At 42.4% G+C, this 19,858-nt stretch overlaps 1 protein-coding gene across 1 annotated transcript in view; it reads left to right on the top strand.

Moving 5' to 3' along the window:
* The window catches only part of CREBBP (CREB binding protein), a 121,234-nt gene that overhangs the window by 20,433 nt on the left and 80,943 nt on the right, over positions 1–19,858 (top strand). Inside the window, exon 2 of the mRNA XM_018040244.1 lies at positions 4,389–5,101. Within this exon, the coding sequence (XP_017895733.1) occupies positions 4,389–5,101 (713 nt within the window). The remainder of the gene's footprint in view (positions 1–4,388; positions 5,102–19,858) is intronic.

Below are 19,858 nucleotides of genomic sequence, written 5' to 3'. Positions count from 1 at the left end.
TGTCATGTTTTGTTTTGAACTAGAGAACAGGGAAGAGTAATGGTGAGGAAAGTGTGATGGTGTGAGTGTGGATATGCCTTCCACAAGCACTGCACACCCCCTTCTGTCTGTTACAGAGCCTGTACATCATGTATGTGGCTGTTAGCATGTTCATACATGTTTGGACTGGGTAGGTGAGGACGCAGCAGAGTCAGTCAACCCTTCCTGCACCCAGACAGCTGTGAAACATGCTTGTGCTGAAACAGGATGAGAAAGAGTGGACACAGTGTGGCAGACCAATAAAAACCAAAACCAGAAACGAGGCATAGACATAACACCTGCCACAGCCATAGAAAGTGCAGGCGCCCTGGGACTAGAGCAAGACAGAACCAGAAAAGAAAATGCATCAGTTTGAGAGTGGCAGCACGTGGTGAACTTTTAAAGGTAAGAAAGTTTTTGTGCAGGATGGTGTTAAGATAACTGGTGTCAGTGAAGATAACTGGCGTCAGTGGCAAAGCGCCCCTTTGCAGCTCTCAGCGCGTAGCCCTGGGATACCATTGTCCCTGTTTCACAGTTGAGGGAATTAAGACGCAGAGATTAAGCTGTTTGCCCAGGGACACGGGGCTGATTGACTCAGCCAGGATTTGAACTCCTGTGCTCTGCCTGCGAGTGTTCTTTCTGCATTCCCATTTCCGACTCCCACTTCCTACAGTGGACTAGGGACCCTGTTGTTGACCTTGCTGTGGTTATCTGTTCTTCTGAATTTACCTACCATTGTCCTGGCCTGCTCGCCCTCTCCTAGAAAAGTGCTTTGGGACTTTTGGAAGAATCAGTCGGGAGCATCCACAGGCTATTCCAAACTTTGAATGTACAGTATTTGTAGCTCACTTCCTTCTTCTGGTCTCTAGTGCTTGACACTACATCGCCTCCTGGCAGGTAAGAAGGAAACCTGATGTCTGTCATAAGTGGCTTCCATTGTCTTTGTGTAAATGAGTTTCATTTTCTTGTTCATAGATTAAGAAACATTGCATTAAACATATGCACACACTCGATTTTTCTAAAATAGTGGTCAGTAGAATTGTGTGTACATGTGGAAGGCAACAAATACAAATGTTAGTTATATTAGAGGGTTGTTCTCATTTATTTCTACTATATTTCACGTGGTCTTTGTGTCTGGAGACCTTAGTGAATCTCCAGATTAAGGACAACACAGTAGCATGAAAGCTGTGAAATGGAACCCCCAAAGCCACGTGGAAGCACAGGAGCTTGGAGGTCGCCTGTGGGAAGCCGTGGTCAGTGGTTCTCTTTGCTGTCTTCTGTATCCAGAAATCCTGTTGTCGCTTCGTAGTTAAGTGTCCTTGAGCCTGAGGAAGCAACCCCACACTTGGGGCACTCTACAGAACAACTAACCTGCCCTCTTCAAAAATCTCAGAGTTATGAAAGACAAAGTCTAGAGGTCATTTCTAGAATAAAGGAGAAGACAGAGACATGACAACCTAAATGTGTTGGGATCTTGAAATGGGTGTTGTTGTTTTTTTTTAAGTTGTTTTGCAGTGTGTTTTTTTCTTCTTTTTCTGAAATGGATTTTGCAACAGGAAAAAGAAATGTGATAAAGGACATTTTGGGAACAACTGGCCAGATCTGAATAAGGGCAATCAGTATTAAGTGCCATATCAATGTTAAGTTTCCTGAATTTGTCAACTGTCCTGCGCTTGTGTAAAGGGTGTTCTTGGGGGCACACAGTAAAGTACTCGGGAGGAAAGGCGAGGCTCATGCTGTCTGCAGCTGCTCTAGAGGTTCTGCAAAGCAGAGTGTGTGTGCAAGGAGTGTCTAGTCCCTCACAGTCAGGCAGGATGAACTAAATATGTGTTCGAGGTGGCTTATGAGGCATGCACGTATAGTGAACTCAGGAGGTTGAAAAGGGACTGGTTGGTTTTGCAGGAGGAGTCTCCGTAGTTACTGCTTAATGTGAAGGAGGGCTTGGATGTGAGGTTTTCTAGACTGAGAGAAAGTGCATGCAGAGGAGAAAGCGTGCTGATGCAGGTGCTGGCTTGTGGTATTGTGGCTGGGAGGTCGGGTGCCCCAGCAGGTGCTGAGGAGAGTGAAGGAGTTTGAACTTACATCCGCAGACACGATGAAGATACCAAGATGCCTTTAGCTGCAAGTCTCCTTAGACTGTAGGTGGAATGGCTTCAGTGATAGGAGTGTATTTTCTCTCCTTACAGGAAGTCTGAAGATGGTGGGGGGTGGTTCCAGGATTGCTATGTTAGCTTAGAGATGGCTTCATGAACCTGGGTGCTTGTGTTTGCCCTGCAGCCATCCTTAGTGCGCGAGCCCTGTCTCCTTTCCTGGCTGAAGAGGATTGCTACAGTTCCAGGATGAAATCTAGTGAAAAACGGGAGGTCATCTTCTGAGCATCCCTTAGCATTGGAAAGGAAAACCATCTCCAGAATGCCTTGGCCCACTTGCCTTCCGTTTCCATAGCTGGGACTGTGTCACTTGCCACGGGGAAGGTGGTCTGGTGGCTTTTGCTCCTTGGACTGGAAGGCGCTGCCCTTCCTGAAAGGAACATCCCAGGCAGCCAGCTGAGGAGCTGGTTGGGGAAGACAGTCACAAGAGTCTGCACCTTGGAGAAAAAGGTTTTCAATTTTCTAAAAGTGGTTGGTGGCAGGGGGAGTGGCTTGTTAAATTTTATAAGAAGCTGCATGCACACTTCACCCCCCGTTTTACCCGTGCACCTATTTTTGGCAGGTTACTTTCCAGCTACTGCCCACATGCACGCACTTTGGTTCTAATCTTACTCTGTGTGCCATTCTGCATACAGTTTCCATTTGCATGTTTTTATATAACACAAACATTTTCCTATATTTGTACAGTCTTCATATGGTAATAGATGTATAATGTTCTCCTGTTTCTATTGTATAGCAGCTTATTAAACCTCTATTATTGGATGATAGTAATAATAATGTCTGAGGGATCCCCTGGTGGCTCAGCAGTAAAGAATTCGCCTGTAGTACAGGAGCCACAGGAGCTGTGGGTTCGATTCCTGGGTCAGGAAGATCCCCTGGAGGAGGGCACGGCAACCCACTCCAGTATTCTTGCCTGGAGAATCCCATGGACAGAGGGGCCTGGTGGGCTACAGTCCATGGGGTCACAGAGTCAGACATGACTGAAGCGACTTAGGAAGCACACACAGAGAGCCAATACTTCCCGAACCCTTAGCACCCACAGGCACTGTTTAAGTGATCTACATGTATTAATTCATATAGCCCTCACAGCAAACCTTCAGAGGTGTAGTAGCCATTATCACTCCCCTTTTCTAGATGAGGGACTGAGGCACAGAAAGCCTACGTGACTTAACCAAGGTCACACAGCTGGTAAGTGGGGAGCAGGAGGCAGAGCCGGCATCCAGATACTGGCCGTCTGGGTCTTGAGCTCTGATAACCAGTAGGTTAAACTGCTTCTGAGTATAGTCTGCATTTATATTGATGTTACAGATAATCCCACGGTGACTGTATTTCTGCACATCTTGTCCTTTGCACTTGCACACATGGCCAGGTGGTTGTTATCTGAACAGTGCGTGGTTAGTGAAGGACTGGGGATGGCATACATAGGCCACATAAGAGAAGTGTCGCTTTGAGAGGGACTGGAAAAAAGGAGTTGCTGTAATTTTCATGTTTGATAACTGAAGGATGGTCTCTTCTGTTTACTGTTTTAGCTTCCTTTGTGATACTTACGGGCTTGTATATCCGTTGCACATTTATTCTTGGGAGGTGTGCGTTCCATCTTTATGTAAGATTGACTTTAACCCTTTCTGTATAATTCAAGTACTTTTTAAGCTCCTATTTTCTTTTACTTTTAATTCTTTTTAATTTCTGTGTATATCTTTATTTCCTGTGGCTTTAGCACTTTGAGGAATCTCATTTTCTGTTAAGGCTAGTTTTTTTTTTTTTTAAATAACTTGCTTCTTATATATATTCACTTAAGGGTAGGCTTTAATTTTCTCAAATTGCTGTTGGTCTAACCTGATGCCCAGTTACTGTTTTACACACATACATTCTTGAAGCATTTTAACATAATTAAGCAGACTCGTTAAATTTCCATTGTATTCCTTTAAATTGTATTTGCCTTACCCCACACTCTTTCTTGTTGTAGAATATAGGATAGAATCTATCGTTTTAGATAGCCTTTGTCTCATCTCTGTTTAACTTTCCCTTCTTCAGAGTTTGAAAAATATTCTTCTGTTTTATTTTCCCAAATGAACTTTCAGATCATTTTGACATTACTTGTAAGGCATGCGAGTGTTCCATGTGAAGTGCCCCTTTAGGTTAAGCTGGTAGTAACATATGACAGTTGGAGAGAGATTGTGGTTGCTTAGTTTCTCATTTCTGTTTCTGTTTCATTTCTAGATTTTGGATCATTGTTTGACTTGGAAAATGATCTTCCCGATGAGTTGATCCCCAATGGAGGAGAATTAAGCCTTTTAAACAGTGGGAACCTCGTTCCAGATGCTGCTTCCAAACATAAACAACTGTCCGAGCTCCTGCGAGGCGGCAGCAGCTCCAGCATCAACCCGGGAATAGGCAATGTGAGTGCCAGCAGCCCCGCGCAACAAGGCCTCGGCAGCCAGGCCCAGGGGCAGCCCAGCAGTACCAACATGGCCAGTCTGGGTGCCATGGGCAAGAGCCCTCTGAACCAGGGAGATTCTTCGGCCCCCAGCCTGCCCAAGCAGGCAGCCAGCACCTCCGGGCCCACTCCTCCTGCTTCCCAAGCACTGAATCCGCAAGCACAAAAGCAAGTGGGGCTGGTAACCAGCAGCCCTGCCACGTCGCAGACGGGACCTGGGATCTGCATGAACGCAAACTTCAACCAGACCCACCCAGGCCTCCTCAATAGTAACTCTGGCCACAGTTTAATGAACCAGGCGCAGCAAGGACAGGCACAGGTCATGAATGGATCTCTCGGGGCTGCTGGCCGAGGAAGGGGAGCTGGGATGCCATACCCTACTCCGGCCATGCAGGGGGCCACGAGCAGTGTGCTGGCTGAGACGTTGACCCAAGTTTCACCGCAAATGGCCAGTCACGCGGGGCTGAGCACCGCACAGGCCGGAGGCATGAGCAAGGTAAGCGAGCGTCAGTGCTCTGCAGGCGTCCTGGTAACCGGGGGCACATTCCTGCCCCTCCTTCTCGAAAGGGATGGGTTTGGTGTTCTGTGTCCTTCTTCCCAGCATATGGATCCCTGCTGTGTCTTTAAGGTGGAAACTGTTGAAGAAGCCAGCGGTAAGCTAGCCTGCACATCAGATGGTTGAGAACACGGAGAGGGAGATGGGGCTGAGGGCCAGTTTTTAGCCTCTAAGACAGACGTGTGGAGATGGGACCACATGGTTGAGAGGCAACTTCGTGGGGAGTTGGCCTTCTGTGGCGTCAGTGGGCCCGGCAGAGGCACTCTGCTGTCGCCTCCCGCCGCAAGCCAGGGCAGTCCTCTTCATGCCTTTCCTGTGTTACAGCCAGCTGGCCTAGTGTCTTTTGCCAGCCTCTGTTTTACCAGTGAGGAAGCTGGGTTCCAAGCTGGTTAGCTCCTGCTGGGCTTAACAGGGAAGAGGTGGCATGGTAGAGCCAGGGCCAGTATGGGGCTTCGGGTCCCAGAGGAAACTCAGAGCAAGGGTTCTCCAGGTGGGCTCCCAGGCAAGTGGCGTTGGCACCACCTGGAGCCTGTAAGGCACTCAGAGCTGCTGACTTGAGGGGTGTGATGGCTGTGCAGTGTAGAGCTCTGCTCCTGAGAAGGGCCTTGCAGCTGGTGTGCAGTGTAGGGACTGAACATGGAGAACAGGGAAGGCAGATGCCAAGGTGGAGAGAAACCACTGGGAAAATGAGAGCGGGCAAGGGACAGAGGATGCAGGCTGCCTTAGTGGCTTAGATGCTAAAGAATCCGCCTGCAGTGTAGGAGACCTGGGTTCAGTCCCTGGGTAGGGAAGATCCCCTGGAGAAGGAAATGGCAACTCACTGCAGTATTCTTGTCTGGAGAATCCTGTGGACAGAGGAGCCTGGTGGGCTACAGTCCATGGGGTCGCAAAGAGTCTGACATGACTGAGCGACTGATACTTTCACTTTCAAGGGACAGAGCACGGCTGACCCACCCGATGCTGACCCCGGGATGCGCTAAGGAGGCCAGGTGCTCCCCCCAGTGCCCCTGTGTTAGGCGGTGTTTGGTGCAGCAGGTTCCAGAACAGCAGAACTGTTTGAATTGGATGAGTCCCAGATAAGGGAGAGGGAGAGGCCAGGCCGAGCAGTTTCCCCCTGAGGTTGATGCCGGCACTAGGTGAACCGTGTGACTGGCTTGGCTAAGAAGAGGATTTTTTTTAACTGAAGAAGTAAAAGTGAAGTAATTCTAAACATTCAAATTTCATTTATCTCTTTTGAAGTGTTATTAAGGGAAAATGTGAACTCAAATGTTTGTTGTCCCTGGTGTTTGGAGAGGGGTCTGTGTGTGCATGCACGTTTTAGAGTTGAATTGAGAAGAGATTTCTTTGGGTTTAGGCTTCATGGGTAGGTTTGATGTTTGTTCCTTCCTGATTCACTGGTCATTCTGCTCCACCTCCCCAGTTACCAAAACGTATTTTGGAGAATTTAAGTCACACACAAAAATAAACAGGGCTCCTGAGTAATCTTAGAACTTATCGAGGAGTTTTCTTTAAAATGTGGATTATCTGTCCACATTTGCCACATTAGATACTAAAAGAGAATTTTAAAAGACAAATGTTCATTAACCACTGTAGTAATGTCAAATGTCACAGAGCCTCTTGTAAGAGGATGAGAGCAAAAAAGGCAAATAATTGTCTTAGTGTTTTATGAAAATAGTTTTGACCCCTGAAAGGACCTGAGTCCCTTGACCGCATTTGGAGAGCCATTGATTGTGTGTGTGTGTGTTCATGTATTCCTAAAAGTTGGACTTGGCATACCTGGGCAGAGTACACTGTCACATGTATATAAGTGATTTCCTTGGTCATCAGTGTCCACTAGATACTCAGTTTTCCAGTGGTTGCATGTGTCGTGATTTGTTATTATAGAGTCCCCCCCCCCCCCCCCGAATTGAATAACCTATCTTTTACTCGGTTGCTGTGGCTCTTAAGAAGCTGTTAATCTCTAGAATTCTTACAGTTTATTTGTTGACACATCTGGCTGTTGTGCTTGTTGTTTGTTCTGGGAGTTTCCTGCAGTCTGGGCATTGCCGATCGTGTCTCCCTCGCTCCATGTTCTCCATCTGCCCAGCGTTTTCATTCCTTTGTACAGCGTGATCTGTCTCTCTACAGCAGCGAGTGTTCAGTGTGAGGACGGTAAGCCACATGACTGTTGTGGCACAGCCATCTCCCATCGCAAAGAGGCCGATGGCGAAGAAGAGGTGGGAGGTGGTTGAAAGTTGTCGTGGCCTTTGGCTGGGACAGAAGAACTAGCAGCGGTGGGCAAGAGCAAGAGACGCGTTCATTTTAAGCTGGATGAGATTCTAGATGCACAGAGGGAAAAAGAAACTTTTTAAAAGGTAATTTTGTTTAAAAAAATTATTGGTGTGAAGGATATGCAGATTTCCTATAAAATAATGTAAATAGTAAAAAGAGCAGCCCCTCCTCTGCTTACAGGTAACTGCTTCTGTACAGATATATTAACACAGGTCCTTTTTTAATATACAAAATGGAGCCAGACCACATGAGATGAGCACCTTGCTGTTTTAGGTAACAATAGACCATGAAATGCTTTTCCATGCCAGTGGGCGCAGATTTTTCTTGTTTTCCTACTGATAACAAGGTGGTGTATTTCATGATGCACCATAGTTTGTGTGCCCTGATGAGCATTTGGATTCTTCCTAACATCCCATTAGTCCAGGCAGCACTGCAGCGACTGTCGTCGTGTGGGCATACCCACATGCACTGTGAGGGACATTCTGAAAAGTGAAGTTACTGGGTCAAAGACTTTGTTAACAGTTTTGTTTTTAGAAAGTAATCATGCATATGGTTTAAACAACTAAGTCAAATTTTTTTAAAAATCAGCATTAAGGATAAGAACTGAAAAGTTAGTCTCCCTTAATTTTTGACCTTTGGTTCTCCCAAATTCTCTCACCAAAGGCAGCTACTATTTCTTATCTGTCCTGCCAGAGATGGTTTGTATATATACAGGCACAGAGAGGGGGTGTGTGTGTATCACTTCTAAATACAGTATAGTATAACCTCTCCCCTCCCCTGCACCCCCATCGCATACATGTGTGTGCACGCGTCCTTTCTGCCCCTCAGCAGTGCAGGTTGGAAGTTGTTGCATGTTAGATGGAGCTCTCAGTTCTTCTCATGCGGTATGGCAGGGGCCCTGATTTGGCTGTATGCCCCAATAGCTATATGTTTTGATGCTATACGTTTGAGTTTTGAATTGTGTATATATCTTTGTGTAGCTGGATGTATCTGCTGGAGAGATTTGGGGGGTGAAATTTCTGGATTAAAGGATATTGACATTTTTAATAAGCATAGATATTTAAGCACAGATCCTCTCCAAAAACATGCAGGTTACCCCCTAACCAACAGCAGATGAGTCCCTGTGCCTCAAATTCTCACCAGCACTGATAACTTTTTTTTAAACTGATTTGCCGTTCCCTTAGGCACAATGTCTTGTCATAAATTCATGGGCCTTTCTATTTTGCTGTTGCTCATATTCTCTGTCAGTGTTTCTGTTGTCTTATTTCCCATTTCTTCTTGTTGGTTTGTACTCTTAATATTTTTGCATATTAAAAGCTAAAGTCTAAAGACAAAAAATTAGAAGCAAAAAGCATATAAAGTGAGATGACAGAAGCAAAATCAAGCATAGTGTGTGTGAAAGTCGCTCAGTCGTGTTCAACTCTTTGTGACCCCATGGCTTATACAGTTCGTGGAATTCTCTAGGCCAGAATTCTGGAGTGGGTAGCCTTTCCCTCCTCTCCAAAGGATCTTCCCAACCCAGGGATTGAACCCAGGTCTCCTACATTGCAGGCAGATTCTTTACCAGCTGAGCCACCAGGGAAGCCCAAGAATACTGGAGTGGGTAGGGTATCCATTCTCCAGTGGATCTTTCCGACCCAGGAATTGAACCTGGGTCTCCTGCATTGCAGGTAGATTGTTTACCAACTGAGCTATCAGAGAAGCCCTAAAAATATGAAGTGACTCATTTTTTTTTTCTGAAAGTATTATAATTTTTTTTAAAAGCTAAAGTCTTTAAACCTGCCTCTTGAGAAATCTGTGTGCAGGTCAGGAAGCAACAGTTAGAACTGGACATGGAAAACCAGAATGGTTCCAAATAGGAAAAGGAGTACGTCAAGGCTGTATATTGTCACCCTGCTTATTTAACTCCTGTGCAGAGTACATCATGAGAAACGCTGGACTGGAAGAAACACAAGCTAGAATCAAGATTGCCGGGAGAAATATCAATAACCTCAGATATGCAGATGACACCACCCTTATGGCAGAAAGTGAAGAGCAACTAAAAAGCCTCTTGATGAAAGTGAAAGAGGAGAGTGGAAAAGTAGGCTTAAAGCTCAACATTCAGAAAACGAAGATCATGGCATCTGGTCCCATCACTTCATGGCAAATAGATGGGGAAACAGTGGAAACAGTGTCAGACTTTATTTTTCTGGGCTTTAAAATCACTGCAGATGGTGACTGCAGCCATGAAATTAAAAGACGCTTCCTCCTTGGAAGAAAAGTTACGACCAACCTAGATAGTATATTCAAAAGCAGAGACACTACTTTGCCGACTAAGGTCCATCTAGTCAAGGCTATGGTTTTTTCAGTAGTCATGAGTGGATGTGAGAGTTGGACTGTGAAGAAAGCTGAGCGCGGAAGAATTGGTGCTTTTGAACTGTGGTGTTGGAGAAGACTCTTGAGAGTCCCTTGGACTGCAAGGAGATCCAAGCAGTCCATCCTGAAGGAGATCAACCCTGGGATTTCTTTGGAAGGAATGATGCTAAAGCTGAAGCTCCAGTACTTTGGCCACCTGATGCGAAGAGTTGACTCATTGGAAAAGACTCTGATGCTGGGAGGGATTGGGGGCAGGAGGAGAAGGGGACGACCGAGGATGAGATGGCTGGATGGCATCACTGACTCGATGGACATGAGTCTGAGTGAACTCTAGGAGATCGTGATGGACAGGGAGGCCTGGCGTGCTGTGATTCATGGGGTCACAAAGAGTCGGACACGACTGAGCGACTGAACTGAACTGAAAGTCTTTTAATGAGGGAACGAATTTCCCCCTTTTTTACTTGCCAGAATGGCCACATAGTTCTGAGTTTTTACCAAATGGATGTTTTCAGTTTTTATAGAAACAAATTTATCCGTGTTTTCCTTTATGTCTTTTGGGTTTTATGTCATGTTTGGAAATTTGTTTCTATTCCAAAATGGAGTATTATATATTTTTTCCCCTTATACCTTGGATCTTTAACCCAGAATTCATTTTGGCTTGAGTTTCTATATTAATAGAAATCTAACTTTGTATACATTTTTCCAAATTAGTTAGCCCAGTGCATTTATTTAGTATTACTAATCTGTCTTTTTTCTGAGTTGTCTTACCCTGTTCATGCAAGCTTTGTCTTTCATGTCTTTTCATGAGTCTTATGTTGCTCAGAAGCATACGATAGTTTTCTTTATATAAGTAATACACCTTTTTTTTTTTCTAAGTTAGTTTCTGGATGTATTCATGGGTTTATCCTTGCTTTTGGACATGAGTTCTTTTTCATTACCTAATTGACTGTTGTTTTGATATAGAAAAGATGTTAACATATATATGTCACTTCAGTCATCTGGCCACTTGATGGAATTCTCTTGTTCTAGTACTTTTTCAGGTGATTCTCTTAGGTTTTTCCTGGTAGACAGTTATCTTTGGCATTATTGGTACTTTTGTCTTCTCCTTGGCAGTATTTCTACCAGTGTTTATGCTCTTGGGCATCCCTGTCTTGTCTCTGATTTAAATAGAGATGTATTTGGTGTTTTATTATGAAGTGTAGCGTGAGCTTTGGTTTTCAGCCTTTTTAAATTGGGACATAATCTATTCCTCATTCGTTGGATGTTGGATTTTATCAGAGTCCCTCTTGACATCTATAATTATTAGATGTGATTTTTTTTCTCCTTTGTTTTATTTATGTGGCAAATTATCTCAGATTTCCTACTGTCCAGTTGAACCACCTCTGTAATTGTGAAATTAAGTTAATATTTTGCTGGATTTTATTGGCTAGCATTCATTTAGAATTTTTGCTTCTCACTAATCATTGATCCCTGATTCTTTTTTGTGTGTTTTGTCAGGTTTTCGTATCAGAGTTATGTTAAATTGCTCAGAGTTTGGAAGCTGTTCATATCTGTTCTCTGAAACAGTTTGGAATTTAAATGCTCGGTTCCTTGAAGAACTGAGAAGCTTCATCTGTACAAAAGCTATATGGGCCTGAAGTTTCTTCCTTAGAGGGTGACTTAAGATCTTTGACAATACTCCATTAGACTCTTGGTCTCAAGTCAATATCTTTTTGTTTTAGAAAAATTTAAGTTTGTTTTTATTCTGAGGAAAAACTCAAAGCATTTAACTTCTACCCTTCAGTAAAAATAAAAAGTGGGTACTGTTCCCATTTTACAGATTAGAAATAGAGGCACACAGAATGGAGAGGAGAAACTATTTAAATCACATCATTCTTTGTTAACATTATTGGCATGTTGTTGAAATGGCTTGTGTTTTCTATTTTAAATGTTTTCTTTAAGAGTCACACAAAATTAGGAATGAGAAAGTGGAAATAATCACAAACATCATAAAGGGCTTCCCTTGTGGCTCAGCTGGTAAAGAATCCACCTGCAATGCAGGAGACCTGGGTTCGATCCCTGGGTTTGATCTCCAGCCTTCCCCTGGAGAAGAGAAAGGCTACCCACTCCAGTATTCTGGCCTGGAGAATTCCATGGACTGTATAGTCAGTCCATTAGGGTCACAAAGAGTCGGACACGGCCAAGTGACTTTGACTATCACTATCAGCCAGGCTTCGTGGGATCCTATCCTGGCTGTGCTGGGTGATCGTGGGGAGTTACTCAGCGCCCCTCTGCTCCCTCCTCTCTGTGTGCCTCCGTTTCAACAGTAGGCAACCTCGTGTGTTACCTTTTTGGTAGCATGCTCTACTTTTCTGCAGAGAATCAAAACTTGTCTTTTAGGAGGAGAGTAAAAAATATATTTAAAGTGGGGATTGGAAGCTGTACGCAAGTTCTCTTGCCTGGAGGTGTTGTTGCCGTGTAGAGAGGTGGCAGAGGAAGCAGACACTGGTAGGAAGAGGTAGGTCTTGTGGAGTATCTGGGCAAGGGGTCCAGAGTCTGTCCAGTTCCAAGGCTGTTAAGTGCTTTTGCAGCCTCGGAAATCTGTTCAGTCCTTTCTTATAAGTAATGTAGAAGAAATAAGGGACCAAGATAGTTTGTATGGTAAGCCCTCTTCACAGAGGGTTGGATTAGGACTTGTTTTTGATAAAGTTCTTGGAATATTAGTCTTATTTTAGAAAGTAGTCAGAAAACAGGGGCCTGGCTTTCCTTAGAGCTGTGCTATAGGTGAAGGTTTTGATTTAGATCTAGACCCCCTGGTCAGTCAGCCAGCGTTTTGGTTAGATAGGATAAAGCGGTGGTCCTCACACTTGGCGTCCAGCACAGTCACTTCGGGCTTGCTAACCCAGCATGCTGGGGCTCCCCAGAGTTCCTTCTTCAGTAGGTTTGGGGTGGGGCCAGCTCCCAGGTGACCGTAGTTGGTGCTGGTAGGGGACTGCACTCCGAGAACTGCTGAAGGGATGGATTAGCAGCATGTTGTCACTAAGGGAGGAGTGGGGCCAAATTGGTCATCGGGAATGAGTGACCCACCTTCTCTATTTGGAATGATGACTGAAAATTTCTCACATTTAGTAGCAAGAGAAATAATCCTGTACATTTGTCTGATGCTTTTCTCTTTTTCATGTTATTTCTTTTTACTATCATCTCATCTGATCCTCGGAGAAGGCAATGGCACCCCACTCCAGTACTCTTGCCTGGAAAATCCCATGGACGCAGGAGCCTGGTAGGCTGCAGTCCATGGGGTTCCTAAGAGTTGGACACGACTGAGCAACTTCACTTTCACGCATTGGAGAAGGAAATGGCAACCCACTCCAGTGTTCTTGCCTGGAGAATCCCAGGGACGGGGGAGCCTGGTGGGCTGCTGTCCATGGGGTCGCGCAGAGTCAGACATGACTGAAGTGTCTTAGCAGCAGCAGCAGCAGCAGCATCTGATCCTTGGTAGCAAATAAGGACATTTTTTTGTTAAGGAAATCCTAATTTTGCCTTTTTTTAAAAGATCACAGTGGAAGTAAATGGTGAGTTTATAGAACAAAAGGACTGAAAGCTTAGAAATATGCCAGTGAGCTGTGGTATGATTATAGAGCTATTGTAGGCACAGGTTTTGGTAAAAATCTTCAGCAGTCTTCTACTGGTTCAGTCATCTTATCATGACTTTCACGGAGAATATGTGAGTCAGGATGTGCTGAACTTCCCATGATACGTATGCATGAATTTATTTATAAAAACTTTTAAATGAGATGGTATATATGTTGGTCATGGCTTTGCAGAGAGTCTTCGCCTGCTGCTGCTTCTGTCCTCGCTGTTTTCTCACCTTCATCTTCAGTGGTGGTCCAGCCTGCCTCCCCACATGGAGTGCAGCTGAGTGCTTGCGAGCAGAGGTTGGAATCTGGACTTGCTGCGTCACTAATTATTAGTCGTGGGAAAATCATGTAATCACTCTGGGTCTTAATTGTTTGTCTTTTAAATGAGCATAATAGTAATATCTGCCTTTGAGAATTGTGTAGATTAAAAGAGGATAGTAATATCTATCTCAGAATTGTTATGCTGATTAAATGAGATGGGGTATGTATAGTTCTTGGTGTCTGGGTTTACTGAAAACTTGCAGAGAAGACTGGGTTAGTTAGCTGGCCAGATGCTTTCTTACCTAAAGGATTTGAGATAATTAACATTTGAAGTGATGAGACTGCTTTTCTGCTGTTTTCAGAGAATTATTTTTTAATTAAAAAAAATAGTTGATTGAACAAAAATTGTAGGTCTAGAGAAGAAAACACTGCCAATAATCCTATCACCCACTTCATAATTGGTATTAACTTTTTGATGTTTTCCCTAGCAGTCTTTTATCCATAATTACTTACCTCTTTTTAAAATCGAAGTTGGAGTTACCTTTCTTTTTTTTAGTTAACTTTATAGCATTATTTTCTATAGCACAAACTGAATGTTTTGCAAAATAGCGACATTGAGTTCTTTGATTTGCTAGGTCTCTAGGGTGACTACTTGGAAGAGCATACTGGTGAGAAAAACCAATCAACCTTAGTACCTTCTAACTAGAGGTCAACAATTAGGATCTGGGGTTAGAGACCTACATGTATTAATTTTAAAAATACTTACTGTTTTACTTTTATTATTTTTAAAAGTATAATTTGCGTAGAGTGAAATCCACAAGATCTGAAGTGTTAACAGTTTGATTTGTCAAGACTCACGCTGATGTTATCCATACCCCTGTCCCAATTCAGGGTGAATCATTAGCCAAAAAGTCCCTTGGTATTCCTCCCTTTTCCTGTTCTCGCCACCCATTTCTTTCACCATGGATGAGTTTTACCTGTTCTCAGACTTTATATAAATGGAATTTGGTAGTGTGGTGTTTGTTTTTGGTGAGGCTTCTCTTTTGCTCAGAGTGTTTTTGAGATTCATCCATGTTGTTGCCTGAATTCAATGGTTCTTTTTACTGTTAGTGTTCCACTGTGTGAATATACCATGACTGTTTATCTAGTTTCCTATTCATGGACATTGTGGTGGTTTCCAGTTTGAAGCTGTTAAGAATAAAGCTTCTGTGAACGCTTTTGTATAAGTCTTTGTGTGGACATATAAGTTTTCATTTCTCTTGGTTAAATAAACTAGAGATGGAATTGACTGGATAAAGAGGGGTCTGTTTCTGGACTCTAGTCCAGGGGTCAGCAAATTTGTAGCCCATGGGCCAAATTTGGCCCATAACCTAAGAATGGTTTTTTTTATTTCTAAAGCCTTGATTAAAAAACAAACAACTGAAGAAAAGAATGAGGGATGGAACCCGTTGGTTACCTGCCAAGACTACACTATTTACTAGCGACTTTTGCAGAACGTCTGTCTGCCGCCCCTCTCCTGGTCTCCTTATGGCTGCGCTGGGTCTTTGTGGCTGCATGCTTTCTCTAGTTGCGACACAGAGGGGCTGCTCTCTAGCTGCAGTGTGGGGGCCTCTCACTGCAGCCGCCTCTGCTCTTGCGGAGCACGGGCTCTTGCGCTTGTGGGCCTCAGTAGTTGCAGCACGTGGGCTCAGTAGTTACGGCGCATGGGCTTAGTTGCTCCATAGCATGTGGGATCTTCCTGGGTCAGGGATCAAATCCGTATTCCTGCATTGGCAGGTGGGTTCTTTACCACTGAGCCAGCAAGGAAGCCCTGGTCTGTTTATTTCTTTAGCTTTATAGTAAGTATTAAAAACAAATTGTTTTATTTCTCATTTTCATTTGTTTGATGTCTAGATTTTGTCTAGATTGTTTCACTTGTTTGTTGCTAATATAGAGAAATAGAATTGATTTTTCTTTATTAACATTATATCCTGTAACTTTTCTTGACTTACTTGTTAGCTCTACTTATGTGGTAGATGCCTTAGAATTTTCTAGGTCACGTTGTCTTTGTAAAATAAAGAATTTTACTTCTGCCTATCTAATTGGTGTGCTTTTTATCTTTGTGGCTTCACTCCTCTGCCTGAGACCTTCAGTACAGTGTTTAATGAAAGTGTTGAGAGCATGCACCCCCTGTCTTATTCTTGATCTGTGGAGGAAAACAGTCTTCCATTAAGTATGGTGTTAGTGGTAGGCTTTTAAAGATCCCCTTAGTCAAGGTGTTGCTGAGCTCTTTTATCGTAGATGATTGTTGAATTTCATCAAATATTTTCCTGCATCTGTTGAGAGGATCAGGGGGCTTTTCTTTATTCTGTTAATGTGGTAAAGTGCATCTTTCTGAATGTTGAACCAACCTTACATTCCTTGGATAACCTCCCTCGATTGTGATATGTTACCCATTTTATGTACTGCTGGATCTTATTTATTAAAATATTGTCTTAGGATTTATGCTTCTATGTTCATGAGGGATATGGGTCTGTAATTTTCTTAGAGTATCTCCTGATTTGCTTTGGTATCAAGGCGATGCTCTTTTGTTCTCTCTTCCTTACTTTTCTATGAGAGGTTAGTATTGTTTCTTTAAATATTTAATAAAATTCACCAGTGAGACCATCTGGGTCTGGAGTTTTCCTTGTGAGAAGATTTCAAATTATGATTTGATTAATAGGTGTAGATTATTCTAATTTTTCATTTCTTCTTATATTAATTTTTTTTTTCAAGGAATTTATCCATTTCATCTCAGGTCTTAAATTTATTTAGCAGTGAAGTATTCATGCTGCTAAGTCACTTCAGTCATGTCCGACTCTGTGCGACCCCATAGACGGCAGCCCACCAGGCTCCCCCGTCCCTGGGATTCTCCAGGCAAGAACACTGGAGTGGGTTGCCATTTCCTTCTCCATGCATGAAAGTGAAAAGTGAAAGGGAAGTCGCTCAGTCACGACCCCATAGACTGCAGCCTACCAGGCTCCTCCATCCATGGGATTTTCCAGGCAAGAGTACTGGAGTGGGGTGTCATTGCCTTCTCCGAAGTATTTATAATATTCCCCTAATTTCCTTTTAATGGCTGTAGAATCTATAATAATGTCCAGTGTCTCCTCTTTCAGTCTGATATTTGTAGTTTTATGTTTCTCTCATTTTCCCCTGATGAGTCTGGAGAGGAATTTGTCAACTTGATTGATATTCTCAGACACCCAACTTTTGACTTGTCAATATTCTTTTCTATGTCATTGATTCTCTTTATTTTCTTTCTTCTGCTTTGGACTTTTTTTGCTCTTTATAACTTCTTGGGGTAGGTGCTTAGATCCTTGATTTTAGACCTTTCAGTATTAACATTTGAGCAATAAATTTCATTCTAAATTTGCTTTACACTGCATTTGATCAATTTTGATAGAGTTTTATCATTTAGTTTAAATATGTTAATATTTTACTTGTGATTTCTTCAACTCATATTTTTTACGTAGAAGTGTGTTGCTTAATTTTCAAATATTTGAGATTTTTGCAGATACTATTTTGTTACTAATTTCTTATTCCATTATGGTCAGAGAAGGTGCTGTATATAATTTTTGTCCTGTGAAATCTCCTGAGGCTTGTTCTGTGGCCCAGCATATGGGCTGTCTTGATGAATGTTCTGCATATGCTTGAAAAGAATATGCGGTTGTAGGGTATAGCATTTGTAAATGCCAGTTAGAGTAAGTTGATTGTATTTAAATCAGCTACATCTTTACTGATTTAAGTTAATATACATTTTGGATTATTATGTCTTCCTGATGAGTTGAGTTTTGTATCATTCTCAATGTTTCTCTTTATTTCTATTTTGTCTCATTAACACAGCTACTCTCATTCTTACTAACGTCTGCAAAGGATGTCTTCTTTACCCTTTTGTCCATGTCTTTGAAGTGTGTCTTGTGTACAGAACATGTAGTCAGAACTTGTTTTTAATTTATTCTGACAGTCTTTGTCTTTAAGTGGAAGGTTTAGTTTATTTACATGAGATGTTGATGTAGTTAGACTTAGGTTGATATCTTGCCGTTTGTTTTCTCTTTGTCCCTTCTGCATTTAGTTCTTTTTTCCCTCTCTCTTTGTTCCTTTCCTGCTCTCCTTTTGAAGACTAATTCCAACATCTTTGTTATCTCTGTGTTTGCAGTCTTTTTGTTTGTTTTTTAAAAATATATAATTCCCGGTGATGGGTCATATTTTCCTGCCTCTTTGCATGTTTAGTTATTTTTGATTATGTAGTAGACATGGCGGATATGTTGTTGAGTAAGAGTTTTGTTGTCTTTCTTTAGAGAGTGTTGGGTTTGTTCTGGGAGACATGTGACTCTGCCCTTCGTATTCCTCTTGGGTTCTTTTCCTTCAGTGCAAATAATTTAGGAATGATTTGATTCTAAAGCCCAGCCGTTAACATATCTCAGACTTACATATCTTTGGGCAGGGCTTCCTAAACTTTATAAGGATTTGCAGATCACCTGGGGATCTTATTAAGGTGCACATTCTGCTTTGGGAGGTCTTGGGAGTGGGGTACTGTGAGTCTGCTTTTCTTACCACCTTTGGGAGGGTCGGGTGGTGTGGCTGTGCCATCTAGGCACTGGGAGATCTCTCCGTCTTGATGGTATAAGCACAAATAGGGTGTGTAATGGGTGCCCATTGGTGACCAAATACAGCACATTTCAGAAGTTATCTTTCATTTCTTTCCTTGTTTAGTGCATAAAGTTAGGAAGTACTAAACTTAACATTCTTTGTGTAAATGGGTCCAAAGCATGACTTCAAGGATCGACTTCTCCAAAATGTTTCTGCAATATTTTGGAAAGAGTTGCATTTACTGTAGACAGTAATTTGCTGTCCATCTGTCACCAAGTTAAAACATTTAGGGTTTTTATGTTGATTACTGTGTAATACTTCTGGCATTTTCAGAAGTATATAATGACTATAACATAAAATTGCAGTATGATCCTTTTATGAACAAGGATAACAGTTACTGTGTTTACTCTTTTTTGAACTATAGTCAGAGAAGAGCAGGCAAGGAATGACATTTCTGGGGCACCGGTTATACTGGACTCTGTTCTAGGTGTCTTTGCAGCGTAATCTTGATTGTTCTCATGTTTAATAATCCTGTGAGGTACATGCCATATCCGTTTTGCACATGGAATAAAATATTCTGAGCCACTTTTCTGTCTCCCAGGAAATTATTCAAGACGACACACGTTAGAAAGTGGCAGACTTTGACTTCCAGCCCATCCATGTCTGACTCCAAAGTCTGCGTTTTTTCTTCACCATTTTTTCTGTGATATACTAGGATTCAAAATAAGGTGAGAAAGTGCATAATACCCAATTTTCTGTATATGAATCAGATTTGACCCCCATCTATCAGATTTATAGAATAGATAACTTGGAGAGTAAGTCTGATTTCCCAGGAGTACTTCTTGTTGTACAAAAGGATTTGCTATTTACATCCTTTGAGAAACACACCCATGTATACTGTACTGTGAGCCTTCCCTGTGGTCTGATTGGGCTGTAGCTCTTAATCTGAAATAGTAATTCAGCCAAGCAAGATTGGCAAGACCCATAACAAAGTTGATTTTTCTTGATAGTGAAAAGTTTTTATCTCCCATGTGGGAGGCCAGCATGGTTATAATCACTTTTAATGTGATATTTTGAAGTCATCTTGCCTTAAAAAAAAATGTTTTAAATAATACTGCTACTATGGCAAAGAAAGGTTTATTTTTTTTATTTTCTGGGTTTTTAAGTTTTCAGAACACGCCAAAGAATGATAGAATCAATATGTTTCTGTTAGAATTAGCATGTTTATATTTATCAGATTTTTTTCTTCACAGTCTTTTTTTTTATTTCACTTTCTAAAAAATTTATTTTTATGTTGGCTATACCACGAGGCTTGCAGGATCTTAGTTCCCCAACCAGGGACCAGACCTGCGCCCATGGCAGTGAGCCACCAGAGAATTCCCTTTTCATTTTTAAAGTAGACCTTTTTTAAAAACAGTTTTAGATTTGTAGAAGAACTGGAAGATGGTTTTACGGATTCATATACCTCTTCCTCCCCCCATTTCATTTTCTCCTGTTATAACATTTGTGTATTTGTTACAACTAATGAGCCAATATTGATAACGAAATCCATACAGATTTCCTTAATTTTCCCCAATGTCCT

This window comes from Capra hircus, chromosome 25, assembly GCF_001704415.2.
Source record: "Capra hircus breed San Clemente chromosome 25, ASM170441v1, whole genome shotgun sequence".
Taxonomy (NCBI): domain Eukaryota; kingdom Metazoa; phylum Chordata; class Mammalia; order Artiodactyla; family Bovidae; genus Capra; species Capra hircus.
The sequence above is the reverse complement of the archived record's forward strand: the minus strand, read 5'-3'. Positions and strand labels throughout refer to the sequence as shown.